The following is a 20539-nucleotide window of genomic DNA, read 5'->3' on the forward strand; positions in this document are numbered from 1 at the left end:
GTTAAAATATGGAATGCAAAACTCAGAACAAACAATATCTAGATTAGATTGGATAGGTGAGTAAAGGAAAAAGGGTTTAAGGGACAGGGAGGGTAAATGCTGACATTTGGTTGGACCAAATGGCCTGTTTCCATTTGTAACTTCCATATGTGATAATGCAGATTTCCAGCTGATTGTCACAGACTCAACAACCATCACAAGTAAATCCCAACTGTAAGCAGGATGTATACTTCAGAAAGCTTTGCTTTTACAGGTCTATATACTCACCTTTTCACTGGCCAAGAAAACTAAAATGTTGCCCTCTTCTCCCTTCCTGTGTATATCCAGTACAGTTTGAGCAGCAGCTGAAACACGGTCTTTAAACTGGCCATCTCTGTATATAACTTCCACAGGAAAGGAATTTTCTGCAGCATCCTCCACTTTTACAAAAGGCACACCAGCATAGTAACTCCTAAGTCTGCCCTCCAGATATGGCGCTGTGATGACCACAACCTTCAACTCTGGCCTTTGCCTTGGCAAGTCTTTCAATAAACCGAGCAGGACATCGGTTGCCACTGTCCGCTCATGGGCCTCGTCAATAATTATAACTCCGTAGTGATGCAACAAGGGATCAGACATCATTTCACAGAGCAATATATTATCTGTGCAGTATCTGTTGAAGAGAAGAACAATTCACTTTTATATAGCATCTCATCATGTCCCAAGGACATCATAAATTCTTTGTAACCAATGGATTTTTTTTTAAGAAAAGCATTAACTCATTGGTAGTCACCACATGGTCCACATCTTTCCTGTGGTCTTTCTTGCTACGTCTCACTGGGTCCAGTTTTTGTACTGTATTACGAAGATGGACTGACTGCCTAATCTAAAGGTTGCCAAACGCTGGGCCTCAACCTCATGAGCGATTGGGATCGTGAGTTCCTCTTCTCAGGCAACAGTGCCAACTATAAAGCTGAGACTCTGGTGGAACAGTCCTGGGATCAGCACCGAGTCCCCATGTCACACACACACACATGATCTCTTTTCTTGCCATGGTTTGGAGGTGTGTCCCAAGGGATGGAGCTCTGAGGCCCCACCGGTGCCTCCCATTAGATTCAGCACTTTTAGGTACCAAGTCTACAAGAGAAGATTGACTTAATTGACTTGGTGTGTCATCTTGCAGCCATCTCAACTACAGGCTCTACTTTCCTCACTACAAGGAAAAATGTTTAATGAACTAACAACATAAACAAAATCATTATTTATGAGAGATTTGCATTTATATGAAATGCCTTAATCACATCTCTAAAATGATTCAAAAATGTAACTTTGAGATTTTGTAGCGCAATGTAACAAGCGTTTTGTGCACAGAAAGGTCTGACTAAAAGCAGTGGAACAAGTTGAAGTTAATTTGTTTCCAGCTGTGTTGAATAGGACAGCACAAGAACTTCCTGAAATTGGATCATAAAGATCCACCTGAAAGGCAAATATAACTTTATTTTAACATTATCTGAAGGATGGCACCTTGACCACTGCAGCATTCCCTCAATAATGAAAAGGTACCATGGGTTGCTTCAAGTTCTGCAGTATGGATTGAACCTATGACATTCTGTTTTGGAATGAAGGTGTGCTACTAACCAGCAAACATAAACTTGTTGCACAAGATAGGTTTAAAATCTTCAGCTTTCGCTCTGTTATTACATTATCGTCTAGTAGGGAATATTATAATTTATAGATCTTATGCAATGTGTTATGATCATGTGTGTTGAGCAACTTGGGTAATAGGCAGTACTCCATTGATGACAAAATACATTTAATAAAATACATAATAATCTATATTACATGTACAATTTATGTAGACAGTTCCAGATGTACATTACACAGATATAACGCATGCCCTTAAGATTGAAGGTGTCACGAGCAGTACAAGTGAAACTGAGGCTGTTTATTATTGTTCTCTGTTCACTAAGATGAGGTCATTAGTGCCTCAAAGGTCACATGGTTGAAATTATATCACTTCTACTGTGCTGAGAATGGTAGTTAACTGTTGCACTGCAATGAAGTATGGAATTTTTAAAAATTAGTTGCAAAACAAAGGATCAACCTCCTATTTAGTATGTACATACATGTTAAGAAAACATTCATTTTATAAACCCCTGCCATTCCTATTCTAAATCCATGTTAATTGTAAGAATTTATGTGAATCTTTTAATCTTTGTGTCATATCCTTCAATTGTGAAATTACCTTTAAATCTTATATAGTGTGTACAGTATCTCCAAGGACACGCCCTGTGTCCTCAGGCACAGTGCTTTGGATCACTTCCAATTGGCTGCTTGCTGTTAGAAGTAGAAGAACCATTTGGAGGTTGTAATGAGGTTTTAATTAATTTCTGCCATGGGATTTTATTTAATTCCACCTCCTTGATGGTTGAATCTTTCTACATCAGTAAAGGAAAGGATTGGAGGGAGAATCTACTGTTTTTGAATGGTTTTAAACAACTATGAGGTTTCATTCACAGTCAGGTAGAGATGTGGCTGCTGCCGTGTCAGTTTGCCAATTTTTTTTGTTGCCACAAGGGTTTCTTGGCTCAGTTTACTTGTAATGCTGGTCAATTTCAATTGAATCCAGTAGAAAACAAAACTGGTTAAAAGAGGGAGCACAGCAGAGGGAAAAATACACAAACCAGTTTCAACTTTATTTTTCAAGAACCCAGTTAGTTCCCTCATTCTATTTTTGACTCTTTTATTTCTTGGTCTACTTTCATGCCTTGAAATCCGAAAGATGCATTTAAATATACAAGACAAATGATCAGTCTCGTCCCAGATCTACCTTTCTACCTTTATTCCATGACTGTTTCTATGTGAACCAGCTATCTGTCTTGACGTGAAATAAACTGTCTGACATGAATTAGTGAACAGAGAACAATAATAAACAAGGTCTGCTTGACTGCCTGAAACAAATTTCACCTTTCCCTCTCTACTACAATAACAAGTTGAGCCTTTAAAATAGTAGAACACCACAAGCACTTCACAGGAGCGTTTGGCACTGAGGTACATAGAGATTTAAGGGACAGGTAACCATAAGCTTGGTCAGAGGTAGGTTTTAAGGAACAACTTTGGCTTTGTGTGTCAGTCGTGGCTCAGTTGGTAACACTCATGCCTCTGAGTCAGAAGTTTATGCGTTCAAATCCCATTCCAGGACTTGAGCACATAAGAATCTAGGCTGATATTCCATTGCAGTACTGAGGGAGTGTTGCACTACCGAAGGTGCCGTCTTTCAGGTGAGATATTAAACTGAAGCTCTGTCTGTCTTCTTAGGTGGACATAAAAGATCCCAAAGCACTATTTTGAAGAGGGCAGTTATGATGCCTACATTGTAACAGTGGACTACACCTCAAAAGTACTTCATTGGGTGTAAATGCTTTGTGATATCTAGAGGTCATGAAAAATGCTAGATAAATAAAAATATTTATTTTGTTCTTTTAAAGGAGGAAAGAAAGAGGTAGAAAGGTGCAGTGGGGAGGGAATACTTGAGTTTAGGGCCTGGGCAGCTGAAGGCATGGCTGTCTGTGATGGAACAATAACAATTTGGGATGGGAAAGAGGCCATTGGATGAGGGTTATAAGGCTGGAGGACATTATAAAATTAGGGAGGGGGAGAGGCCACTGGGTAATTTGGAAACAAGGATGAGAGCTTTAAAATCGAGATATTAATGGAAAAGGAGCCAACATAGTCCCATGAGCAGATTATAAGTGACCTTATAATCCAAGGTCAGCTGGAGAGCAAGAGAAATCCTAAACTCAGCAAATAAAAACAAAATATTGGAAATACTCAGCCGGTCTGGCAACATTTGTAGGAAGAGAGAAACAAAGTTAATGGGGTGGAATTTACGGGGGATGATTACTTGACCCCTTGAGCTAAAAGTTGGTCAGTACCTCGCCAACCAGAAATCCAGCTGACTTATAGTGATATTGTGCTGGGGCAACCTTAATATGAAATTAATAGGGAAAGCAGGAATTCTAACCCCATCAAGGCAGAAGTCCCACCCTAGAGAGCTGCCAGCCAATCTGATTGGCCAGCAGCTCTGTAGTCCTAGCAGTACCAGAAGAGAGTAGTGGCCACTGCTAGTATTACAGGCAGTCCGAAAGAAGATAAATGTCTCCCGGGCTTGAGGTAAGTGCGGGGACTTTGGGCAGGCCCAACAGGGAGACCCCAATAAGTGGGGTAGTTGGGGGTGAGGGATGGGGGTTTAGGTTTTAGAGTCCAGGATGTGAGGGATAGGGAGGGCATATGATCTTGAGGAGCACAGGAGACCCCTGCACAATCTGCCCGACACCAGCCCGTGCAGTCAAAGCTGCCCAGTCTTCGCCCACAGACAAAAAATTGTGGTGGAGGAAGACTTAGGCCCTTAAGTGGCAGTTAACTGGCCACTTAAGGGCCTCAGTAAACCTAAGAGCAGACGTGCTGCCTGATGCCTTGCGCAGCCCCCGTAATACGGGGGACAGGTCGGGAATAGGAGGGAAGGTTGCAGGCTGGCCACCAGCTTTATTTTACCCTGTTCTGATGAAAGATCATTGACCTGAAATTTAAACGCTGTCTCTCTATACACAGATGCTGCCATACCTGCTGAGTTTTCCCACCGTTGTTTGTTTTTATGTCATAATTCCAGCATTCACAGCATTTTATTCTTGTAAATCATAAATTTATCAACTGCCTTCTTCAAGCTCTCTGTTGTCTGCACTAACCTCACTTCTAATGCCTGTTAGAATTTTTTGTCTAAAATTGAGGTTTTCTACACAATTCCGTCTTACGAGCCCCTAAACTATCTCTAAGCATTCCAGCTTATGCCTTTCCCAGGGGCTTCAGTGTTCTTTATGGTTTCTGTTATTACCACGCCAAAGCTCATAAACTTCTGAAGAGTCATACGGACTCGAAACATTAACTCTGTCTTTCTCTCCACAGATGCTGTCAGACCAGCTAAGTTTTTCCAGCACTTTTTGTTTTTGTTTCAGATTTCTAGCATCCGCAATATCTTGCTTTTAGCTAAGATCCTGAGGGGTCTTGACAGGGTGGATGTGGAGAGGATGTTTCCACTTGTAGGGGAATCTAGAACTAGGGGTCACTGTTTAAAATTAAGGGGTCACCCATTTAAAAGAGAGATCAGGCGAAATTTTTTCTTTGAAGGTCATAATGCAGATGTAAGGTTACTATCGGATCAGCCATGATCTTATTAAATACCAGAGCAGGCTCGAGGGGCTGAATTGCCTACTCCTGCTCTTTGTTCGTATGTTCCTACCAGAAGGTTGCAGGTTCAGAGGTTTGAGCACATAATCTAGGTTGACACTCCGGTGTGGTATTGAGTGAATGCTGCACTATTGGACATGCTGTGTTTTGGAGGATTACACATTAAACTGAGGTCTCTCTGCCCTCTCTGGTGGATGCACAAGATCCCATGGGCTTATTTTGGAGAAAATCAGGGGAGTTCTCCCTGATGTCCTGGCCAATATTTCTCCCTCAACCAACATCACTAAAAGCAGACCATCTGGTCATGGTCATACTGCTGTTTGTGGGAGCTTGCTCTGTGCAATTTGGTTGCCACATTTCCTACATTACAACAGTGACTACCTCAAAAGTACTTCATTGACAGCTAAGCACTTTGGGGCATCCAGAAGTCATGAAAGGCACTGTGAATACAAGGCCTTTCTTCCTGTTTTGTATGGCTTAGTGCAAAATTAGGTGGTGTCTTTAAATAAGATTAACAGTCAGTGCACTCCATAGGTAACCTCACGCCTTAAGTACTTGGAGATTATTATACAGTCATACTATTTAGTCAGCAGCACTGGTATGCCTTTCCTCATAGCTTAGTTCACACCTCTGTGGCACTTACAGCAAATGTCACCTTGCATAACAAGTAATAAAAAGTTGAAATTCACTTAAAAAGATTGAGGTGCATGCAAAACTGACCTGAGAATAGTTTCTGTCGTGCAGCAGTCTTCATAAGGGACATGATATCCAATCTCATGACCCACGTTTAAGTCCAGTTCATCTGCCACACGCTGTGCCAAACACATAGCGGACAGGCCATGAGGCTGTGTGCAGACCACCATGCCATGTTGGTACTGAACCGAGAGGGCATACTCAGCACACCACTGGGAAATCTAGAATTGGAAAAACATGAGCCAGATATTAACTTTAATTTGGTAATTCATACAAACACCTTTTATTGCTTACTGTCCCCGGTTCCTTAGGGTAACCTACAGTAAAATTAATATTTTCCTGAAAAAAAAAATTGCTGGAGAAAATACAATAAAACTCTAACCTGATTATGTAACAGTTAGGCTTTGCGATAAAATTAATCTTCTTTTGTTACCAAAAAGCTAGATCCTGGTGTGGATGACAGCATTCAAGTTATTTCTCACTTATCCAGTTTCCATTTTCAGGATACCTGTATGAAGGTTCCCAAATTGGAGCAGAACTTGTCAGCTTATATGCTATTTCAGTGCCCAGTGCAAATTAATTTGAGACTAACCTAATTTATTTTACATAGAATGACAATCCACAGAAAGAGAAAGACGACTTTCATTCAACAAGACTTCAAGAACAGAATCATTAGGAGGGGATCAGGGCACTCAAAAATGAGCTTGGTAAGAACATTACTGTAGTTATAAGATTGCTGAAAAAAGAGACATGTTCATCTTGCACTCATCAGGGCACTTCACAATCATACAGACATAAGGGGAAAACAACAATTTATAATGTATATGAAGAAAGTGCTGATTGATTGGCAAGTGGACTCTGGTTGGTACAGGCATTGCCATGGAGAATTTTTTTTTTAATTCATTCACGGGATGTGGGCTTCGCTGGCTGAGCCAGCATTTACTGCCCATCCCTAGTTGCCCTTGAGAATGTGGTGGTGAGCTGGCTTCTTGAATAACTGCAGTCCACGTGGTGCAGGTAAATCCACAGTGCTGTTAGGGAGGAAATTCCAGTGTTTTGACCCAGAGACAGTGAAGAAATGGCAATATATTTCTAAGTCAGGATGGTGAGTGACTGGAAGGGGAACTTCCAGCTGGTGGTGTTCCCATCTATCTGCTGCCATTGTCCTTCTTGATGGTAGTGGTCGTGGGTTTGGAAGGTGCTGTCTAAGTAGCCTTGGTGAATTCCTGCAGTGCATCTTGTAGATGGTACACAGTGCTGCTACTGTGCGTTGATGGTGGAGGGAGTAAATGTTTGTGGATGTGGTGCCAAACAAGCAGGCTGCTTTGTCCTGGAAAGTGTCAAGCTTTGAGTGTTGTGGGAGCTGTACTCATTCAGGCAAGTGGGGAGCATTCCATCACACTCCTGACTTGTGCGTTGTAGATGGTGGACAGGCTTTGAGAAGTCAGGAGGTGAGTTACTTGTCGTACGATTCCTAGCCTCTTACCTAGCCTCTCACCAGGATGTTGATAGTGGGGGATTCAGTGATGGTAATGCCACTGAATGTAATGGGTCGATGGTCAGATTCTCTCTGGTTGGAGATGGTCATTGTCTGGCACTTGTGTGGCGTGAATGCTACTTGCCACTTGTCAGCCCAAGCCTGAATATTGTCCAGGTCTTGCTGCATTTGGACATGGACTGCTTAGTATCTGAGGAGTCGTGAATGGTGCTGAACATTGTGCAATCATCAGCGAACATCCCCACTTCTGATCTTATGATGGAAGGAAGGTCATTGATGAAGCAGCTGAAGATGGTTGGGCCGAGGACACACCCTGATGAACTCCTGCAGCTTTGTCCTGGAGCTGAGATGACTGACCTCCAACAACCACAACCATCCTCCTTTGTCCTAGGTATGACTCCAACCAGTGGAGACTTTTCCCCGATTCCCATTGACTCCAGTTTTGCTAGGGCTCTTTGATACCACACTCGGTCAAATGCAGCCTTGATGTCAAGGGCAGTCACTCTCACCTCACCTCGGGAGTTCAGCTCTTTTGTCCATGTTTGAACCAAGGCTGTAATGAGATCAGGAGCTGAATGGCACTGGCGGAGCCCAAACTGGGCGTCAGTGAGCAGGTTAATGCTAAGCAAGTGCCGCTTGATAGCACTGTTGATGACTCTTTTATTAGTTTTCTGGTCATCGAGAGTAGACTGATGGGGCGGTAATTGGCCGAGTTGGATTTATCCTGCTTTTGTGTACAGGACATACCTGGGCAATTTTCCACATAGCCGGGTAAATGCTAGTGTTGTAGTTGTACTGGAACGGTTTGGTTAGGGGTGCAGCAAATTCTGGAGCGCAAGTCTTCAGTACTATTGGTGGAATATTGTCAGGGCCCACAACCTTTGCACTATCCAGTGCCTTTAGCCGTTTCTTGATATCAAGTGGAGTGAATCGAATTGGCTGAGACTGGCATCTATGATGCTGGGGACCTCCGGAGGAGGCCAAGATGGATCATCCACTCGGATCTTCTGACTGAAGATTGTAGCAAATGCTTTAGCCTTACCTTTTGCACTGATGTGCTGGGCACCCCAACCTTGTGTGTGGGGATATTTGTGGAGCATCCTCCTCCAGTGAGTTGTTTAATTGTCCACCACCATTCATGACTGGATGTGGCAGGACTGCAGAGCTTAGATCGGATCTGTTGGTTGTGGGATTGCTTAGCTCTGTCTATCATTTGCTGCTTATGCTGTTTCGCACGCAACTAGTCTTGTGATATAGCTTCACCAGGTTGACACCTCATTTTTAGGTATACCTGGTGCTGCTCCTGACGTGCCTTCCTGTACTCCACCTTGAACCAGGGTTCATCCCCTGGCTTGATGGTAATGGCAGAGTTGGGGATATGCAGGCTATGATGCTACATATTGTGTTTGAGTACAATTCTGCTGCTGATGATGGCCCACAGCACTTCACGGATGCCCAGTCTTGAGTTGCTAGATCTGGAAATCTATCCCATTTAGTGTAGTGCCACACAACACGATGGAGGGTATCCTCAATGCGAAGGTGGGACTTCATCTCCACAATAACTGTGTGGTGGTCAACGATGCACCAATGATGGCTAAGCACTGTTTGAAATTTATACCACGCTGCTTGACCCTGATATTCCTCAGGGCGATGCCTTGGCCAGAGTCAGCAAATAGTTGTCACTTATTTTGTTCAGCTGAAACAGGTGCTGTTTGTGTACATGTTCTTTCTGTTTGCAAAGAACAGGGCCCTGTGTATTAATATATATATAGCTTCCAGTACATGCAAATGCGCCACATTGAGGGCCCAACTGACAATCTTTAATTGGTTGTCCGGATAATTCTTAGCACACTGAGGATTATTTAGCAAATGTTGTCCAATCACGGAATCACATCTAATGTTGAACACTGCTTTGAGTTTTGCAAGCACGGGCTGGTTGAGTACAATCTATACCTTGCCTGTTGTGAACAGCAGCTGGGACATGCCTTTTGATATGATGCGCCAGTCTTTGGGATGTACGGCCTACATACCTATCATCATACTGGCACTGAAATTCATGTACCACAGTATTCATTTGAGCAACTGGTGAAGCTAGCTGTTTCACACTGCTACTATGCAATAGCAACACGAGTGGTATTTGCCACTCACAGGATGCTATCGTCAAGCCAAAAAGACATTCTGCCTATCACACAAATGAGTAAAGTGCTATATGAATTTCAGTGCCAGTGATGCTCAGTATATAGGCCGTACATCCCAAAGACGGCGGATCATATCAAACAGAATGTCCCAGCTGCTGTTCGCAAGGGACAAGGTATAGGGCCATACTTAACCAGCCCATGCTTGCAAAACTCAAAACAGTGTTCAACATTAACTGTGATTCCGCGATTAGACAACATTTGCTAAATAATCCTCAGTGTGCTAAGAATTACATAGACAACCAATTTAAGATTGTCAGTTGGGCTTGCAGTGTGGTGTATTTGCATGCACTGGAAGCTACATATATTAATGCACAGGGCCCTGTTCTTTGCAGACAGAAAGAACATGTACACACATTGCTCCTGTTTCCATTCTTGTGAAGTGTCCTGATGAGTGCAAGGTGAAAAGCTTCGACGTGTCTCTTTTTTCAGCAAAACTCAAGTTCTGTACTACCAAACGACTGCTTATAAGAACACATTTGAATGAATTATTTGCTTCAGTATTCAGAGAAGGCGAATAAAACTTACAGCAGCTTGTAGATGTGGAAAGCAGAAAAGAGACTAAGAAGTACAAGTATTAATGAGGAAAATATTTTAGAGGCTTGAAGGAAGCAATATTGGTAAGTGTCCAGATCAACTCCCTGGAATATCAAAGGAGATTAGTGAAGAGTTAGCAGAGGGCCTAATCATAATTTTGTCACAATTCAGTGCACAGAAGCTGTGCCAAAGGACTGAAGCATGGCAAATGTTACACCACTGTTCAAAAATGCTGAAAAGTTTAAGCCAGACAATTATCAACTGGTTAATCTTGTAACAGCAGTAGCAAATTGATTACCCAAACCATCAACGCTGATTGCGAAGAGAAGCTCACACAACATAGATGGAAAAGACCAAGGGTAAATGCAGTTCATTTGACTTCTAGAGGGATTTCATTAAATGCCAGAAAGGAAATTGGTTGTCAAATTTAGGGTCTGTGCTGTACAAGTGAAAGTGACAGTATGGATAGAAAGAATGGCAGAAGATATACTGCAAAGGATTACAATAAATACTTCTCGAACTGATAGGCAGTTGTTAGTGGAGTACCCCAAAGAAAAATATTATATTTGCAAACACACCGTTTTCCAGTCCAACTTCCTGGTGTCTCAATTTTTTTAATTCTTTCACGGGACATGGAAGTCCCCAGCTAATCCAGCATTGTTGCCCATCCCTAATTGCCATGTTCTTGAACTGCTGGAGTCCATGTGGTGCAGGTACACTCATATGCTGTTGGGGAGGGAGTTCCAGGATTTTGACCCAGCAACCGTGAAGGAACTGCAATATAGTTTCAAGTCAAGATGGTGTGTGGCTTGGAGAGGAACTTGCAGTTGGTGGTGTTCCCATGCATCTGCATGGTGGTAGGGGTCATGGGTTTGGAAGGTGCTGTCGAAGAAGCCTTGGTGAGTCGTTTCAGTGCATCTTGTAGATGGCACACACTGCTGCCACTGTGGGTCGGTAGCGGAGGGAGTGGATGTTTACTGTGCTGGATGAGGTACAAATCATGTGGGCTGCTTTGTCCTGGATGGTGTCAAGCTTCTTGTGTGTTTTTGGAGCTACACTCATTCAGGCATGTGGAGAGTATTCCATCACACTACTGACCTGTGCCTTGTAGATGGTGCACAGGCTTTGGGGAGTCAGGAGGTGAGTTACTCTGTGCAGAATTCCCAGCCTCTGACCTGCTCTTGTAGCCACAGTATTGATATGGCTGGTCCAGTTCAGTTTATGGTCAATGGTAACACCCAGGATGTTGATAGTGGAGGATTAATCGATGGTAATCTCATTGAATGATAAGGGGTGATGGTTATGTTCTCTCTTGTTGGAGATGATCGTTGCCTGGCACTTGTGCGGCGCGACTGACAATTGCCACTTATCAGTCTAACTTGAATGTTGTCCAGGTCTTGCTGCAAAAGGGCACTGACTGCTTTGTTACCTTTTTGTCAATACTAATACTGACGGGACTGGAAGTCATTCCTCACTTATACGAAGCCCTGGTTAGACCACACCTACAGTACTTTGTTCATTTTTAGACACCACACCTCAAGAAGAATATTTTGGCTTTGGAGGGAGCGCAGCACCGATTTCCAGGATTAGAGGGTTAATTTACAAGGAGTTTTTATTTTACTTGTTCATGGAATGTGGGCAACACTGATAAGGCCAGCACTTATTGCCAATTCCCAATTTCCTTGTTGAACCGCTGCAGCCCATGTGGTTTAGGTACACAAAGCAGTATGTCAGAATGATGCGTGACTTAGAAAGGAAGTTGCAGGTTGTGGTATTCCCATGTGCCTGGTGGCTACATTCTTCTGGGTGGTAGAGGTTGCGGCTTTGAGACGTACTGCAGTACTTCTTGCTGAAAGTACATATTGCTGGCACGGTACACTAGCTGTGGAGAAAGTGAATGTTTAAGATGGTTGACGGGGTGATAACCAAGAGGAATGCTTTGTATTAGATGGTGTCAAGCTTCTTGAGAGTTGTTGGAACTGCACTCATGCAGACAAATAGAGAGTTTTCTATCATACTCCTAACTTGTGTCTTGTAGATGGTGGACAGGCTTTGGGGAGTTAGATGGTGAGTAGCTCGCTGCAGAATTCCCAGCCTCTCACCTGCTCTTGTAGCAACAGTATTTATATGGCTAGTCCAGTTAGGTTTTCTGGTCAATGGTTATTGTGAGAATTCAGCAATGATACTGTCATTGAATGCCATGGGGAGGAGGAGATTGGATTCTCTTTTCTTGGTGAAGGCCATTGCTAGACACTTGTGTGACATGAATATACTTGCCACTTCTCAGCCCAAGCCTAAATGTTGCCCAGGTCTTGCTGCATGTGGACACACTGCTCCATTATCTGAGGTGCTGTGAATGGAACTTAACATTTTCATTTCTGACCTTAAGATGGATAGGAGGTCATTGAAGATGGTGAAACCTAGGATATTGCCCTGAAGAACTCCTGCAGCAATGCAGAAAATTACATAAACTAAGGTTGTGTTTCCCAGAATTTAGTTGGTTGAAGGTAATTTGATTAAAGTTTAAGACATTAAGGGGAACTGACAGGCTAGATAAAGATAAACTATTTCTGATGGTTGGGAAGTCTAGGACAAGGGGACATAGGGCCAGGCATCTCAGGAGAGTGTTTGGAAATACTTGTAGGCACACACAAAGGGTAGCAGATGTTTGGAACTCAATTGATGCCGAGTCAATTCGTAACTTTAATGAGATTGATAGGTTTTTGTTAGCCAAAGGTATTAAAGGATATGGGGCAAAGGTGATCAGTCATGATCTCACTAACTGACACAACAGGCTTAAAGGACTAAATGGTCTACAACTATTTCTGTGAAACTAACAGTATGAACATGAGACTTTAAACTGAGGCCTTGTCTTCTCTATCAGGTGGAGAGAAATTATCCAATGGTAGGACAGCAAAGAGACAAGCGACTACCCTGGAGTGAGACTAAATCATTCACGCGTCCTCCGTCTCACTCTGGCGCGGTTACAGGTCTCAGACTTTGCAATTGTCAAACAGGTTTGAGGTGCTCACAACCTGTGAGGATGAAAATGAGGTCTACAAGGTGGATGAGTGTTCTGGCCATGGCACCATGCTACAGGAAGCCATTCAAGCAGGGGGAACAAACAGGAATGTCTTGGTAGTAGGGGATAGTGTAGTGAAGGGGATTGACACTGTTCTCTGCAGTAAAGAGTGAGAGTCCAGAAGGCTGTGTTGACTGCCCGGTGCCAGGGTTCAGGCCATCTGCTCAAGGCTGGAGAGGAACTTGGAATGGGAGGGGGAGGATCCAGTTGTCGTGGTCCATGTAGGTACCATAGACATAGGCAGGACAAGGAAGGAGGTTCTGTATAGTCAGTATAGTCTTAGCAGAATCTCAAAGGTAATAATCTCTGGATTATCATCTGAGCCACGTGCAAATTGGCATAGGAAAAATAAGATTAGAGAGATAAATGCATGGCTCAAAGGCAGGTGTGGGAGAAGTGGGTTCCGGTTCATGGGGCACTGGCACCGGTACTGGGGAAAGTGGGGGCTGTACCTTTGGGAAAGTCTACACCTGAACCGCGCTGGGACATGTGTTCTTGCGAGTCGCATAATTAGGGAAGTGGAGAGGGCTTTAAATGAATTTTTGGGGGGGGGGGGGTCAAGCTTCGGTAGATGTGGCAAATCAAAGGGTAGATTCAAAGCAGGAGACCGTAATAGTAATATGGGAATTGAGGGTCATAGAATAACAAGAAGGGACAAAGAGATAAAGCCTAAGAATACACCAATACTAGATGTTATAAAGATAACAAAAAGGCAAAATTAAAGGCTCTGTATTTGAATGCACGTAGGATTCATAAAAATAAATGAAGTAATAGTGCACATTGAAGTAACTAAATATGATCTGGTAGCCATTACAGAGATGTGGCTGCAGGGTGACAAGGATTGGGTCATAAAGTCATAGAGGTCTACAGCACAGAAAAAGGTCCTTCGGCTCATCGGGTCTGCGCCGGTCAAACAAGTACCTAACTATTCTAATCCCATTTTCCAGCACTAGGCCCATAGCCTTGTATGTCATGGCATCGCAAGAGCACATCCAAATGCTTCTTAAATATTAGGAGGGTTTCTGCCTCTACCACCCTTTCAGGCAGTGAGCTCCAGATTCCCGCCACCCTCTGGGTGAAAAAATTCTTCCTCACATCCCCTCTAAACCTCCTGCCTCTTACCTTAAATCTATGCCCCCTGGTTATCGATCCCTCCATCAAGGGGAAAAAGTTCCTTCCTGTCTACCCTATCTATGCCCCTCATAATTTTATACACCTCAATCATGTCCCCCCTCAATCTCCACTGCTCCAAGGGAAATAACCCCAGTCTATCCAGTCTCTCCTTATAACTAAAACTCTCTTAGCCCAGGCAACATCCTGGTAAATCTCCTCTGCACTCTCTCTAGTGCAATCACATCTTTCCTATAATGCGGATTCCAGAACTGCACGTAATACTCTAGCTGTGGCCTAACCAGTGTTTTATATAGTTCCAGCATAACCTCCCTACTCTTATATTCTGTGCCTCGGCTAATAAAGGCAAGTATCCTATATGCCTTCTTAACCACTTTATCTACCTGTCCCACTACCTTAAGGGACTGGTGGACATGCACATCATGGTCCCTCTGATCCTCGGTTCTTACCAGGGTCCTACTGTTCATCGTATATTCTCGTGCCTTGTTTGTCCTGCCCAAGTGCATCACCTCACACTTATCTGGATTAAATTCCATTTGCCACTGATCAGCCCGTCTGACCAGCCCGTCTTTATCCTCCTGTAATCTAAGGCTGTCCTCCTCACTATTTACCACCCCACCAATATTCGTGTCATCTGCGAACTTACTGATCAACCCTCCTACATTCAAGTCTGAATTGTTTATATATACCACAAACAGCAAGGGACCCAACACCGATCCCTGTTGAACTCCACTGGACACAGGCATCCAGTCACAAAAACACCCTCTGCTTCCTGCCACTCAGCCAATTCTGGATCCAATTTTCCAAATTGCCTTGGATCCCATGGGCTCTTACCTTCGTTATCAGTCTCCCATGCAGGACCTTATCAAAAGCCTTGCTGAAGTCCAAGTAGACTACGTCAAATGCATTGCCCTCATCTACACACCTGTTCACCTCTTCGAAAAATTCAATCAAATTGGTCAGACATGACCCTTAACAAAACCATGCTGACTTTGATTAATCCCTGCCTTTCCAAGTGTAGATTAATTCTGTCCCTCAGAATTGCTTCCAATAGTTTCCCGACCACTGAGGTTAGACTGACTGGTCTGTAGTTCCCTGGTTTATCCCTTCCTCCCTTCTTGAATAACGGTACCACATCGGCTGTCCACCAGTCCTCCGGCACCTCTCCTGTGACCAGAGAGGTATTGAAAATTATTGCCAGAGCCCTTGCTTTCTCCTCCTTTGCCTCACTCAACAGCCTGGCATACATTTCATCTGGGCCTGGAGATTTATCTACTTTTAAGCCTGCCACAACACTTAGAACTTCCTCCCTTTCTATGCTAATTTTAAAAATATCACAGTCCTTCTGCCTGATTTCTACACCCACATCATCCCTCTCACTTGTGAACACCGACACAAAGTATTCATTTAGAACCCTACCAACGCCTTCCGGCTCCACACACAAATTACCACTGTGGTCCTTAATGGGCCTTACTCTTTCCCTAATCATCCTCTTACTCTTAATGTACTTGTAAAATAACTTTAGATTTTCCTTTATTTTACCTGCCAATGTTTTTTCAGGCCCCCTTTTTGTTCTCCCAATTTCCTTTTTAAGTTCCCCCCTACACATTCTATACTTCTCTAGGGCTTCTGCTGTTTTGAGCCCTCGGTATCTGCCATAAGCCTCCCTTTTTCTCTTTATCCAATTCTGTATATCCCTTGACATCCAGGGTTCCCTGGATTTGTTGGTCCCATCCTTTATCTTTACTGGAATATGTTGGCCTTGTACTCTCCCTATTTCCTTCTTGAATGAGTCCCACTGCTCTGACGCAGGTTTACCAAAAGTAGCTGCTCCCAGTCCACTCTGGCCAAATCATATCTGATCTTATTCAAATCAGCCTTCTCCCAATTTAGAACTCTGATTTCTGGCTCATCTTGGTCCTTTTCCATAACAACCTTGAATCTAATGGAGTTATGATCACTATCTGCAAAATGCTCCCCCACTGATACCTCTACCAATTACCTGGCTTCATTTCCTAAAATTAAGTCCAGGACTGCCCCCTCTCGTAGGACCTTCTGCATACTGGCTTAAAAAGCTCTCCTGGATGCATTTTAAGAATTCCGCTCCCGCTAAACCTATCACACTGTGACTAACCCAGTTAATGTTGGGGAAGTTGAAATCCCTCACTATTACTACCCTATTATTTTTACACTGAATATTGAGGGGTACATGACATTCAAGAAGAATAGGAAGCTAAATAAAGGTGGAGGGGTAGCACTGTTGATCAACAATGGCATTGGTAAACAGTTAGAGATGACCTTGGTTCAGGAAATCAGGATGTAGAATTGGTTTGGGTGCAGGGTGAGGGACAAGAAGGGAAAGGAGTCACTAGTGGAAGTGGTCTACAGGCCCCCTAACAGTAACCACAATGTAGGACAAAGTATACAAGAAGAAAGATTGAGTGCTTGTGATAAAGGGACAGCAATAATCATGGGTGGGTTTCAAAGAACAAAAGAACAAAGAAAAGTACAGCACAGAAACTGGCCCTTCGGCCCTCCAAGCCTGTGCTGATCATATTGCCTGTCAAACTAAAACATTTTGTACTTCCGGGGTCCGTATCCCTCTATCCCCATCCTATTCATGTATTTGTCAAAAGAAAATCTACATATTAACTGGAAAAATCAGACTGGCAGTAGTAGCCATAGGAAAAGGGCAAGGGAATGGATAGATATTTCAAAGAGCTAACACAGGCATCATGGGTCGAATACTTTCCATGCTGCATTTAATGCAGTGGACTAGCAAAGGACTCAATGCATGCAGATGCATAAAGCATTAAAAGTGATGAAAAGCCATTAAAAAGGCAAATGAGATTTGAATGAGAGAGATGTAATACGAAATTAAAGAGGTCATGATAACTGTGTACAATTTCAGTCATATAGAAAATAGCATATAGTTTTGGGCTCCTCATTAGCGTGCAATTAAAGGCTGAAGAAACTTTGGGCTCTATATTTTTTCAGCTGAAATAGTTAATGGGTAATTTGCCAGAATTATTCAAACGATAAAACAGACATGTTAAACATGGCTAATTGATTTCCACAAGTAGATAAATTGAAGACGAGAGGATCTTGAGATAAGCATCAGGCAAACAAATGAAAGATAAGATAAGCACTTCCCTTCGCAGAATTACAGGGATGTGAAAAGGTCAATATGAAATCAATAACAACGTTCAAAATGTTTCTGGATAATTACTAATAGAACATAAAAAGTGTGGCGAAGCAGCAAGACTTTGAGAGGGAATTCCGTAGCTTAGGACCGAGGCTGTTGAAGGCACAACTGCCAATGGTGGAGGGGTGAAAATCAGGCATGTGCAGAGGTCAGAAGTGGAGGAACACAGAGAAAGTGGAGGATTGTAAGGGTGTGGTTGAAAACAGGGATGAGAATTTAAATAAAAGCACAATACTGCAAATGCTGGAAATTGAAATAAAATAGAAAGTGCTAGAAAAACAGCATCTGGCTACATCTGTGGAGAGAGAAATAGAATTAATGTTTCAAGTCCATATGACTCTTCACAGAATCAGAGTTGTTACTCTGTAGAAGGAGGCCATTTGGCACATCGTCTCTGAGCACTTTAACTTGGTGCCAACCTCCTGCCTTTTCCTGCAACGCCACACATTGGATAATTATCTAAATAGAAACAATGCCCTCTTGAATGCCTCAATTGAACCTGTCCCCACCACATTTCCAGGTAGTGCATTCCAAACTCTAACTACTCGCTGTGTGATAAAGTTTTTTCTCACCTCGCATTTGCTCCTTTTGCAAAACATTTTAAAACTGTGCTCTCTGGTTCTCCATCCATTTACGAGTGGGAACAGTTTCTGCCTATCTACTCTGTCCAGGTCCCTCATCATTTTGAAAACTTCTATCAAGTCTCCTCTCAGCCTTCTCCTCTCCAAGGAAAACAGTCCCAACTTCTCCAATCTTTCCTCATAACTGAACTGTCTCATCCCTGGAACCATTCTCATAAACCTCTTCTGCGCTCTCTCCAATGCATTCACATCCTTCCTACAGTGTGGCACCCAGAATTGTAGACAATACCCCAGCTGAGGTCTAACCAGTGTCTTATATAAGTTTATCATAACCTTCCTGCTGTTGTACTCTATGCCCCTATTCATGAAGCCTCGAATACTGTATGCTTTAGAAACAGCTCTCTCTACCTGTCCTGCCACCTTTAATGACTTAAGTACATTTACACCCAGGTCCCTCTGCTCCTGCACACCCTTTAGAATAGTATCCTTTATTTTATACTGTCTCTCCACATTCTTTGTGCCAAAGTGTATCATCTCACGCTTCTCTGCATTTAACTTCATCTGCCACCTATCTGCCCACTCCACCAATCTGTCAATGGCCTTGTGAAGTTCTACACTGTCCTCCTCACAGTTTACAATTGTCCCAAGTTTTGTGTGATCCGCAAGCTTTGAAATTGTCCCTTGCACACCATGGTCTAGATCATTTAAATATATATGCATGGGCCCCAATATCGACCTCTGGGGAACTCCATGACAAACCTTCTTCCAGCCTGAGAAATACCCATTAACCATTACTCTTGGTTTCCTATCCATCAGCCAATTTTGTATCCACGTTGCTACTGCTTCTTTTATTCCATGAACTCTAACTTTCCTCACAAGTCTGTTGTGTGGCACTGTATCAAATGTCTTTTGAAAGTCCATATACACCACATCAATGGCCTTGCCCTCATCAACCATCTCTGCCACCTCTTCAAAAAGCTCCAGTAAATTAGTTAGACACAATTTTCTTTTAACAAATCCATGCCTACTCTTCAGAATCAATCCAAATGTTTCCATGTGACTATTAATTCTATCCTGAATAATTGTTTCCAGAAGTTTCCCCACCACTGAAGTTAAACTGATTGGTCTGTAATCGAAGGGCAGATCTTTACAACCTTTTTTGAAAAAGGGCGTAATGTTTGCAATTCTCCAGTCCTCCGGCACCTCCCCCAGACCCAGGGAACATTGAAAGATTATTGCCAGTGCCTCTGCAATTTCCACTCTCACTTCCTTCAATATTCTTGGATGTATCTCATCCGGTCCCGGTACCTTACCAACTTTAAGTGCCGACAGCTTATCCAATACCACCTACTTATCAGTTTTAAACCCTTCTAGGGACTGAGTTTCCTCCTCTGTCACCATGGCCTGGGCAGTATCTACCTTATAGTTAAAGACAGGTGCAGAGTATTAATTTAACACCTCAGCCATGCCTCTTGCCTCTATGTGTAAATCCCTTTTTTGGTCCCTAATCGGCCCTACTCCTCCTCTTGCCACTCTTTTACTATTGATGTGCTTATAGAATACTTTGGAATTTCCTTTTATGTTAGCTGCTTTTTTTCATATTCCCTCTTTGATTCTCGTATTTGCTTTTTCAAATCCCTTCTGAACCTTCTGTATTCAGCTTGGTTCTCAATTGTATTTGCTACCTGACACCTGTCGTAAGCACACTTTTTCTTCTTTAACTTAATTTCTATCTCCTTTGTCATCCAGGGAGCTCTGGATTTGTTTGTCCTACCCTTCCCTTTTGAGGGAACATAGCTTGACTGTGCCCAAACCATCTCCTCTTTGAAGGTAGCCCATTGTTCAGCTACTGTTTTTCTTGCCAACCTTTGGTTCCAGTCTATCCGGCCCAGCTCCGTTCTTGCCCCATTGAAGTCTGCTCTGCACCAGTTGATTATTCTTACTCTCGATTGACCAATGTTAGTTTCCACCGTAATCTTAAGCCTTATGATTCAATGATCACTGTCCCCTAAATGCTCCCATCTGTCATTTGATCTACTTGGCCCACCTCATTCTCAGAGTTGACTTATTTATATATGAGAATTTTAAAACTAAGGCATTGACAGAGCAGGAGCCAATGTCGGCCAGTCTGCCCAAGGGTGATGGGTGAACAGGATTTGGTGCGAGTTAGAATACTGGCAGCGAGGTTTTTGATGATATGTTGGTGCTTGGGCTTCTCACCAGTGCTATGTGAGTTTGACATGTACTCAGGAGCCAAATGGTACCCCTAAAGATACACATTCTAAAACCATTTAACATTTACCAGCTGAGGCCAGAGTCCTGAGAGTGTGAATGCCATCTAGCAATGCTCGCTCTAATTTTCCTTTGCCGTGCACAGGTGGCTTGCTGCACTGC

The 20539-nt window shown here is 43.1% G+C and overlaps 1 protein-coding gene across 2 annotated transcripts in view; it reads right to left on the reverse strand.

Annotated features, from left to right (window-relative positions):
* The window catches only part of dqx1 (DEAQ box RNA-dependent ATPase 1), a 164113-nt gene that overhangs the window by 97385 nt on the left and 46189 nt on the right, over nt 1-20539 (reverse strand). For both annotated transcript variants that reach the window (XM_078554678.1, XM_078554671.1), the window contains exons 3-4: nt 5944-6137; nt 268-652 (exon numbers count right to left, since the gene is read on the reverse strand). In XM_078554678.1, coding sequence (XP_078410804.1) covers nt 268-652; nt 5944-6137 — 579 coding nt within the window. The remainder of the gene's footprint in view (nt 1-267; nt 653-5943; nt 6138-20539) is intronic.

The sequence above is a fragment of the Cetorhinus maximus genome, chromosome 1 (genome assembly GCF_964194155.1).
Source record: "Cetorhinus maximus chromosome 1, sCetMax3.hap1.1, whole genome shotgun sequence".
Classification (NCBI taxonomy): Eukaryota; Metazoa; Chordata; class Chondrichthyes; order Lamniformes; family Cetorhinidae; genus Cetorhinus; species Cetorhinus maximus.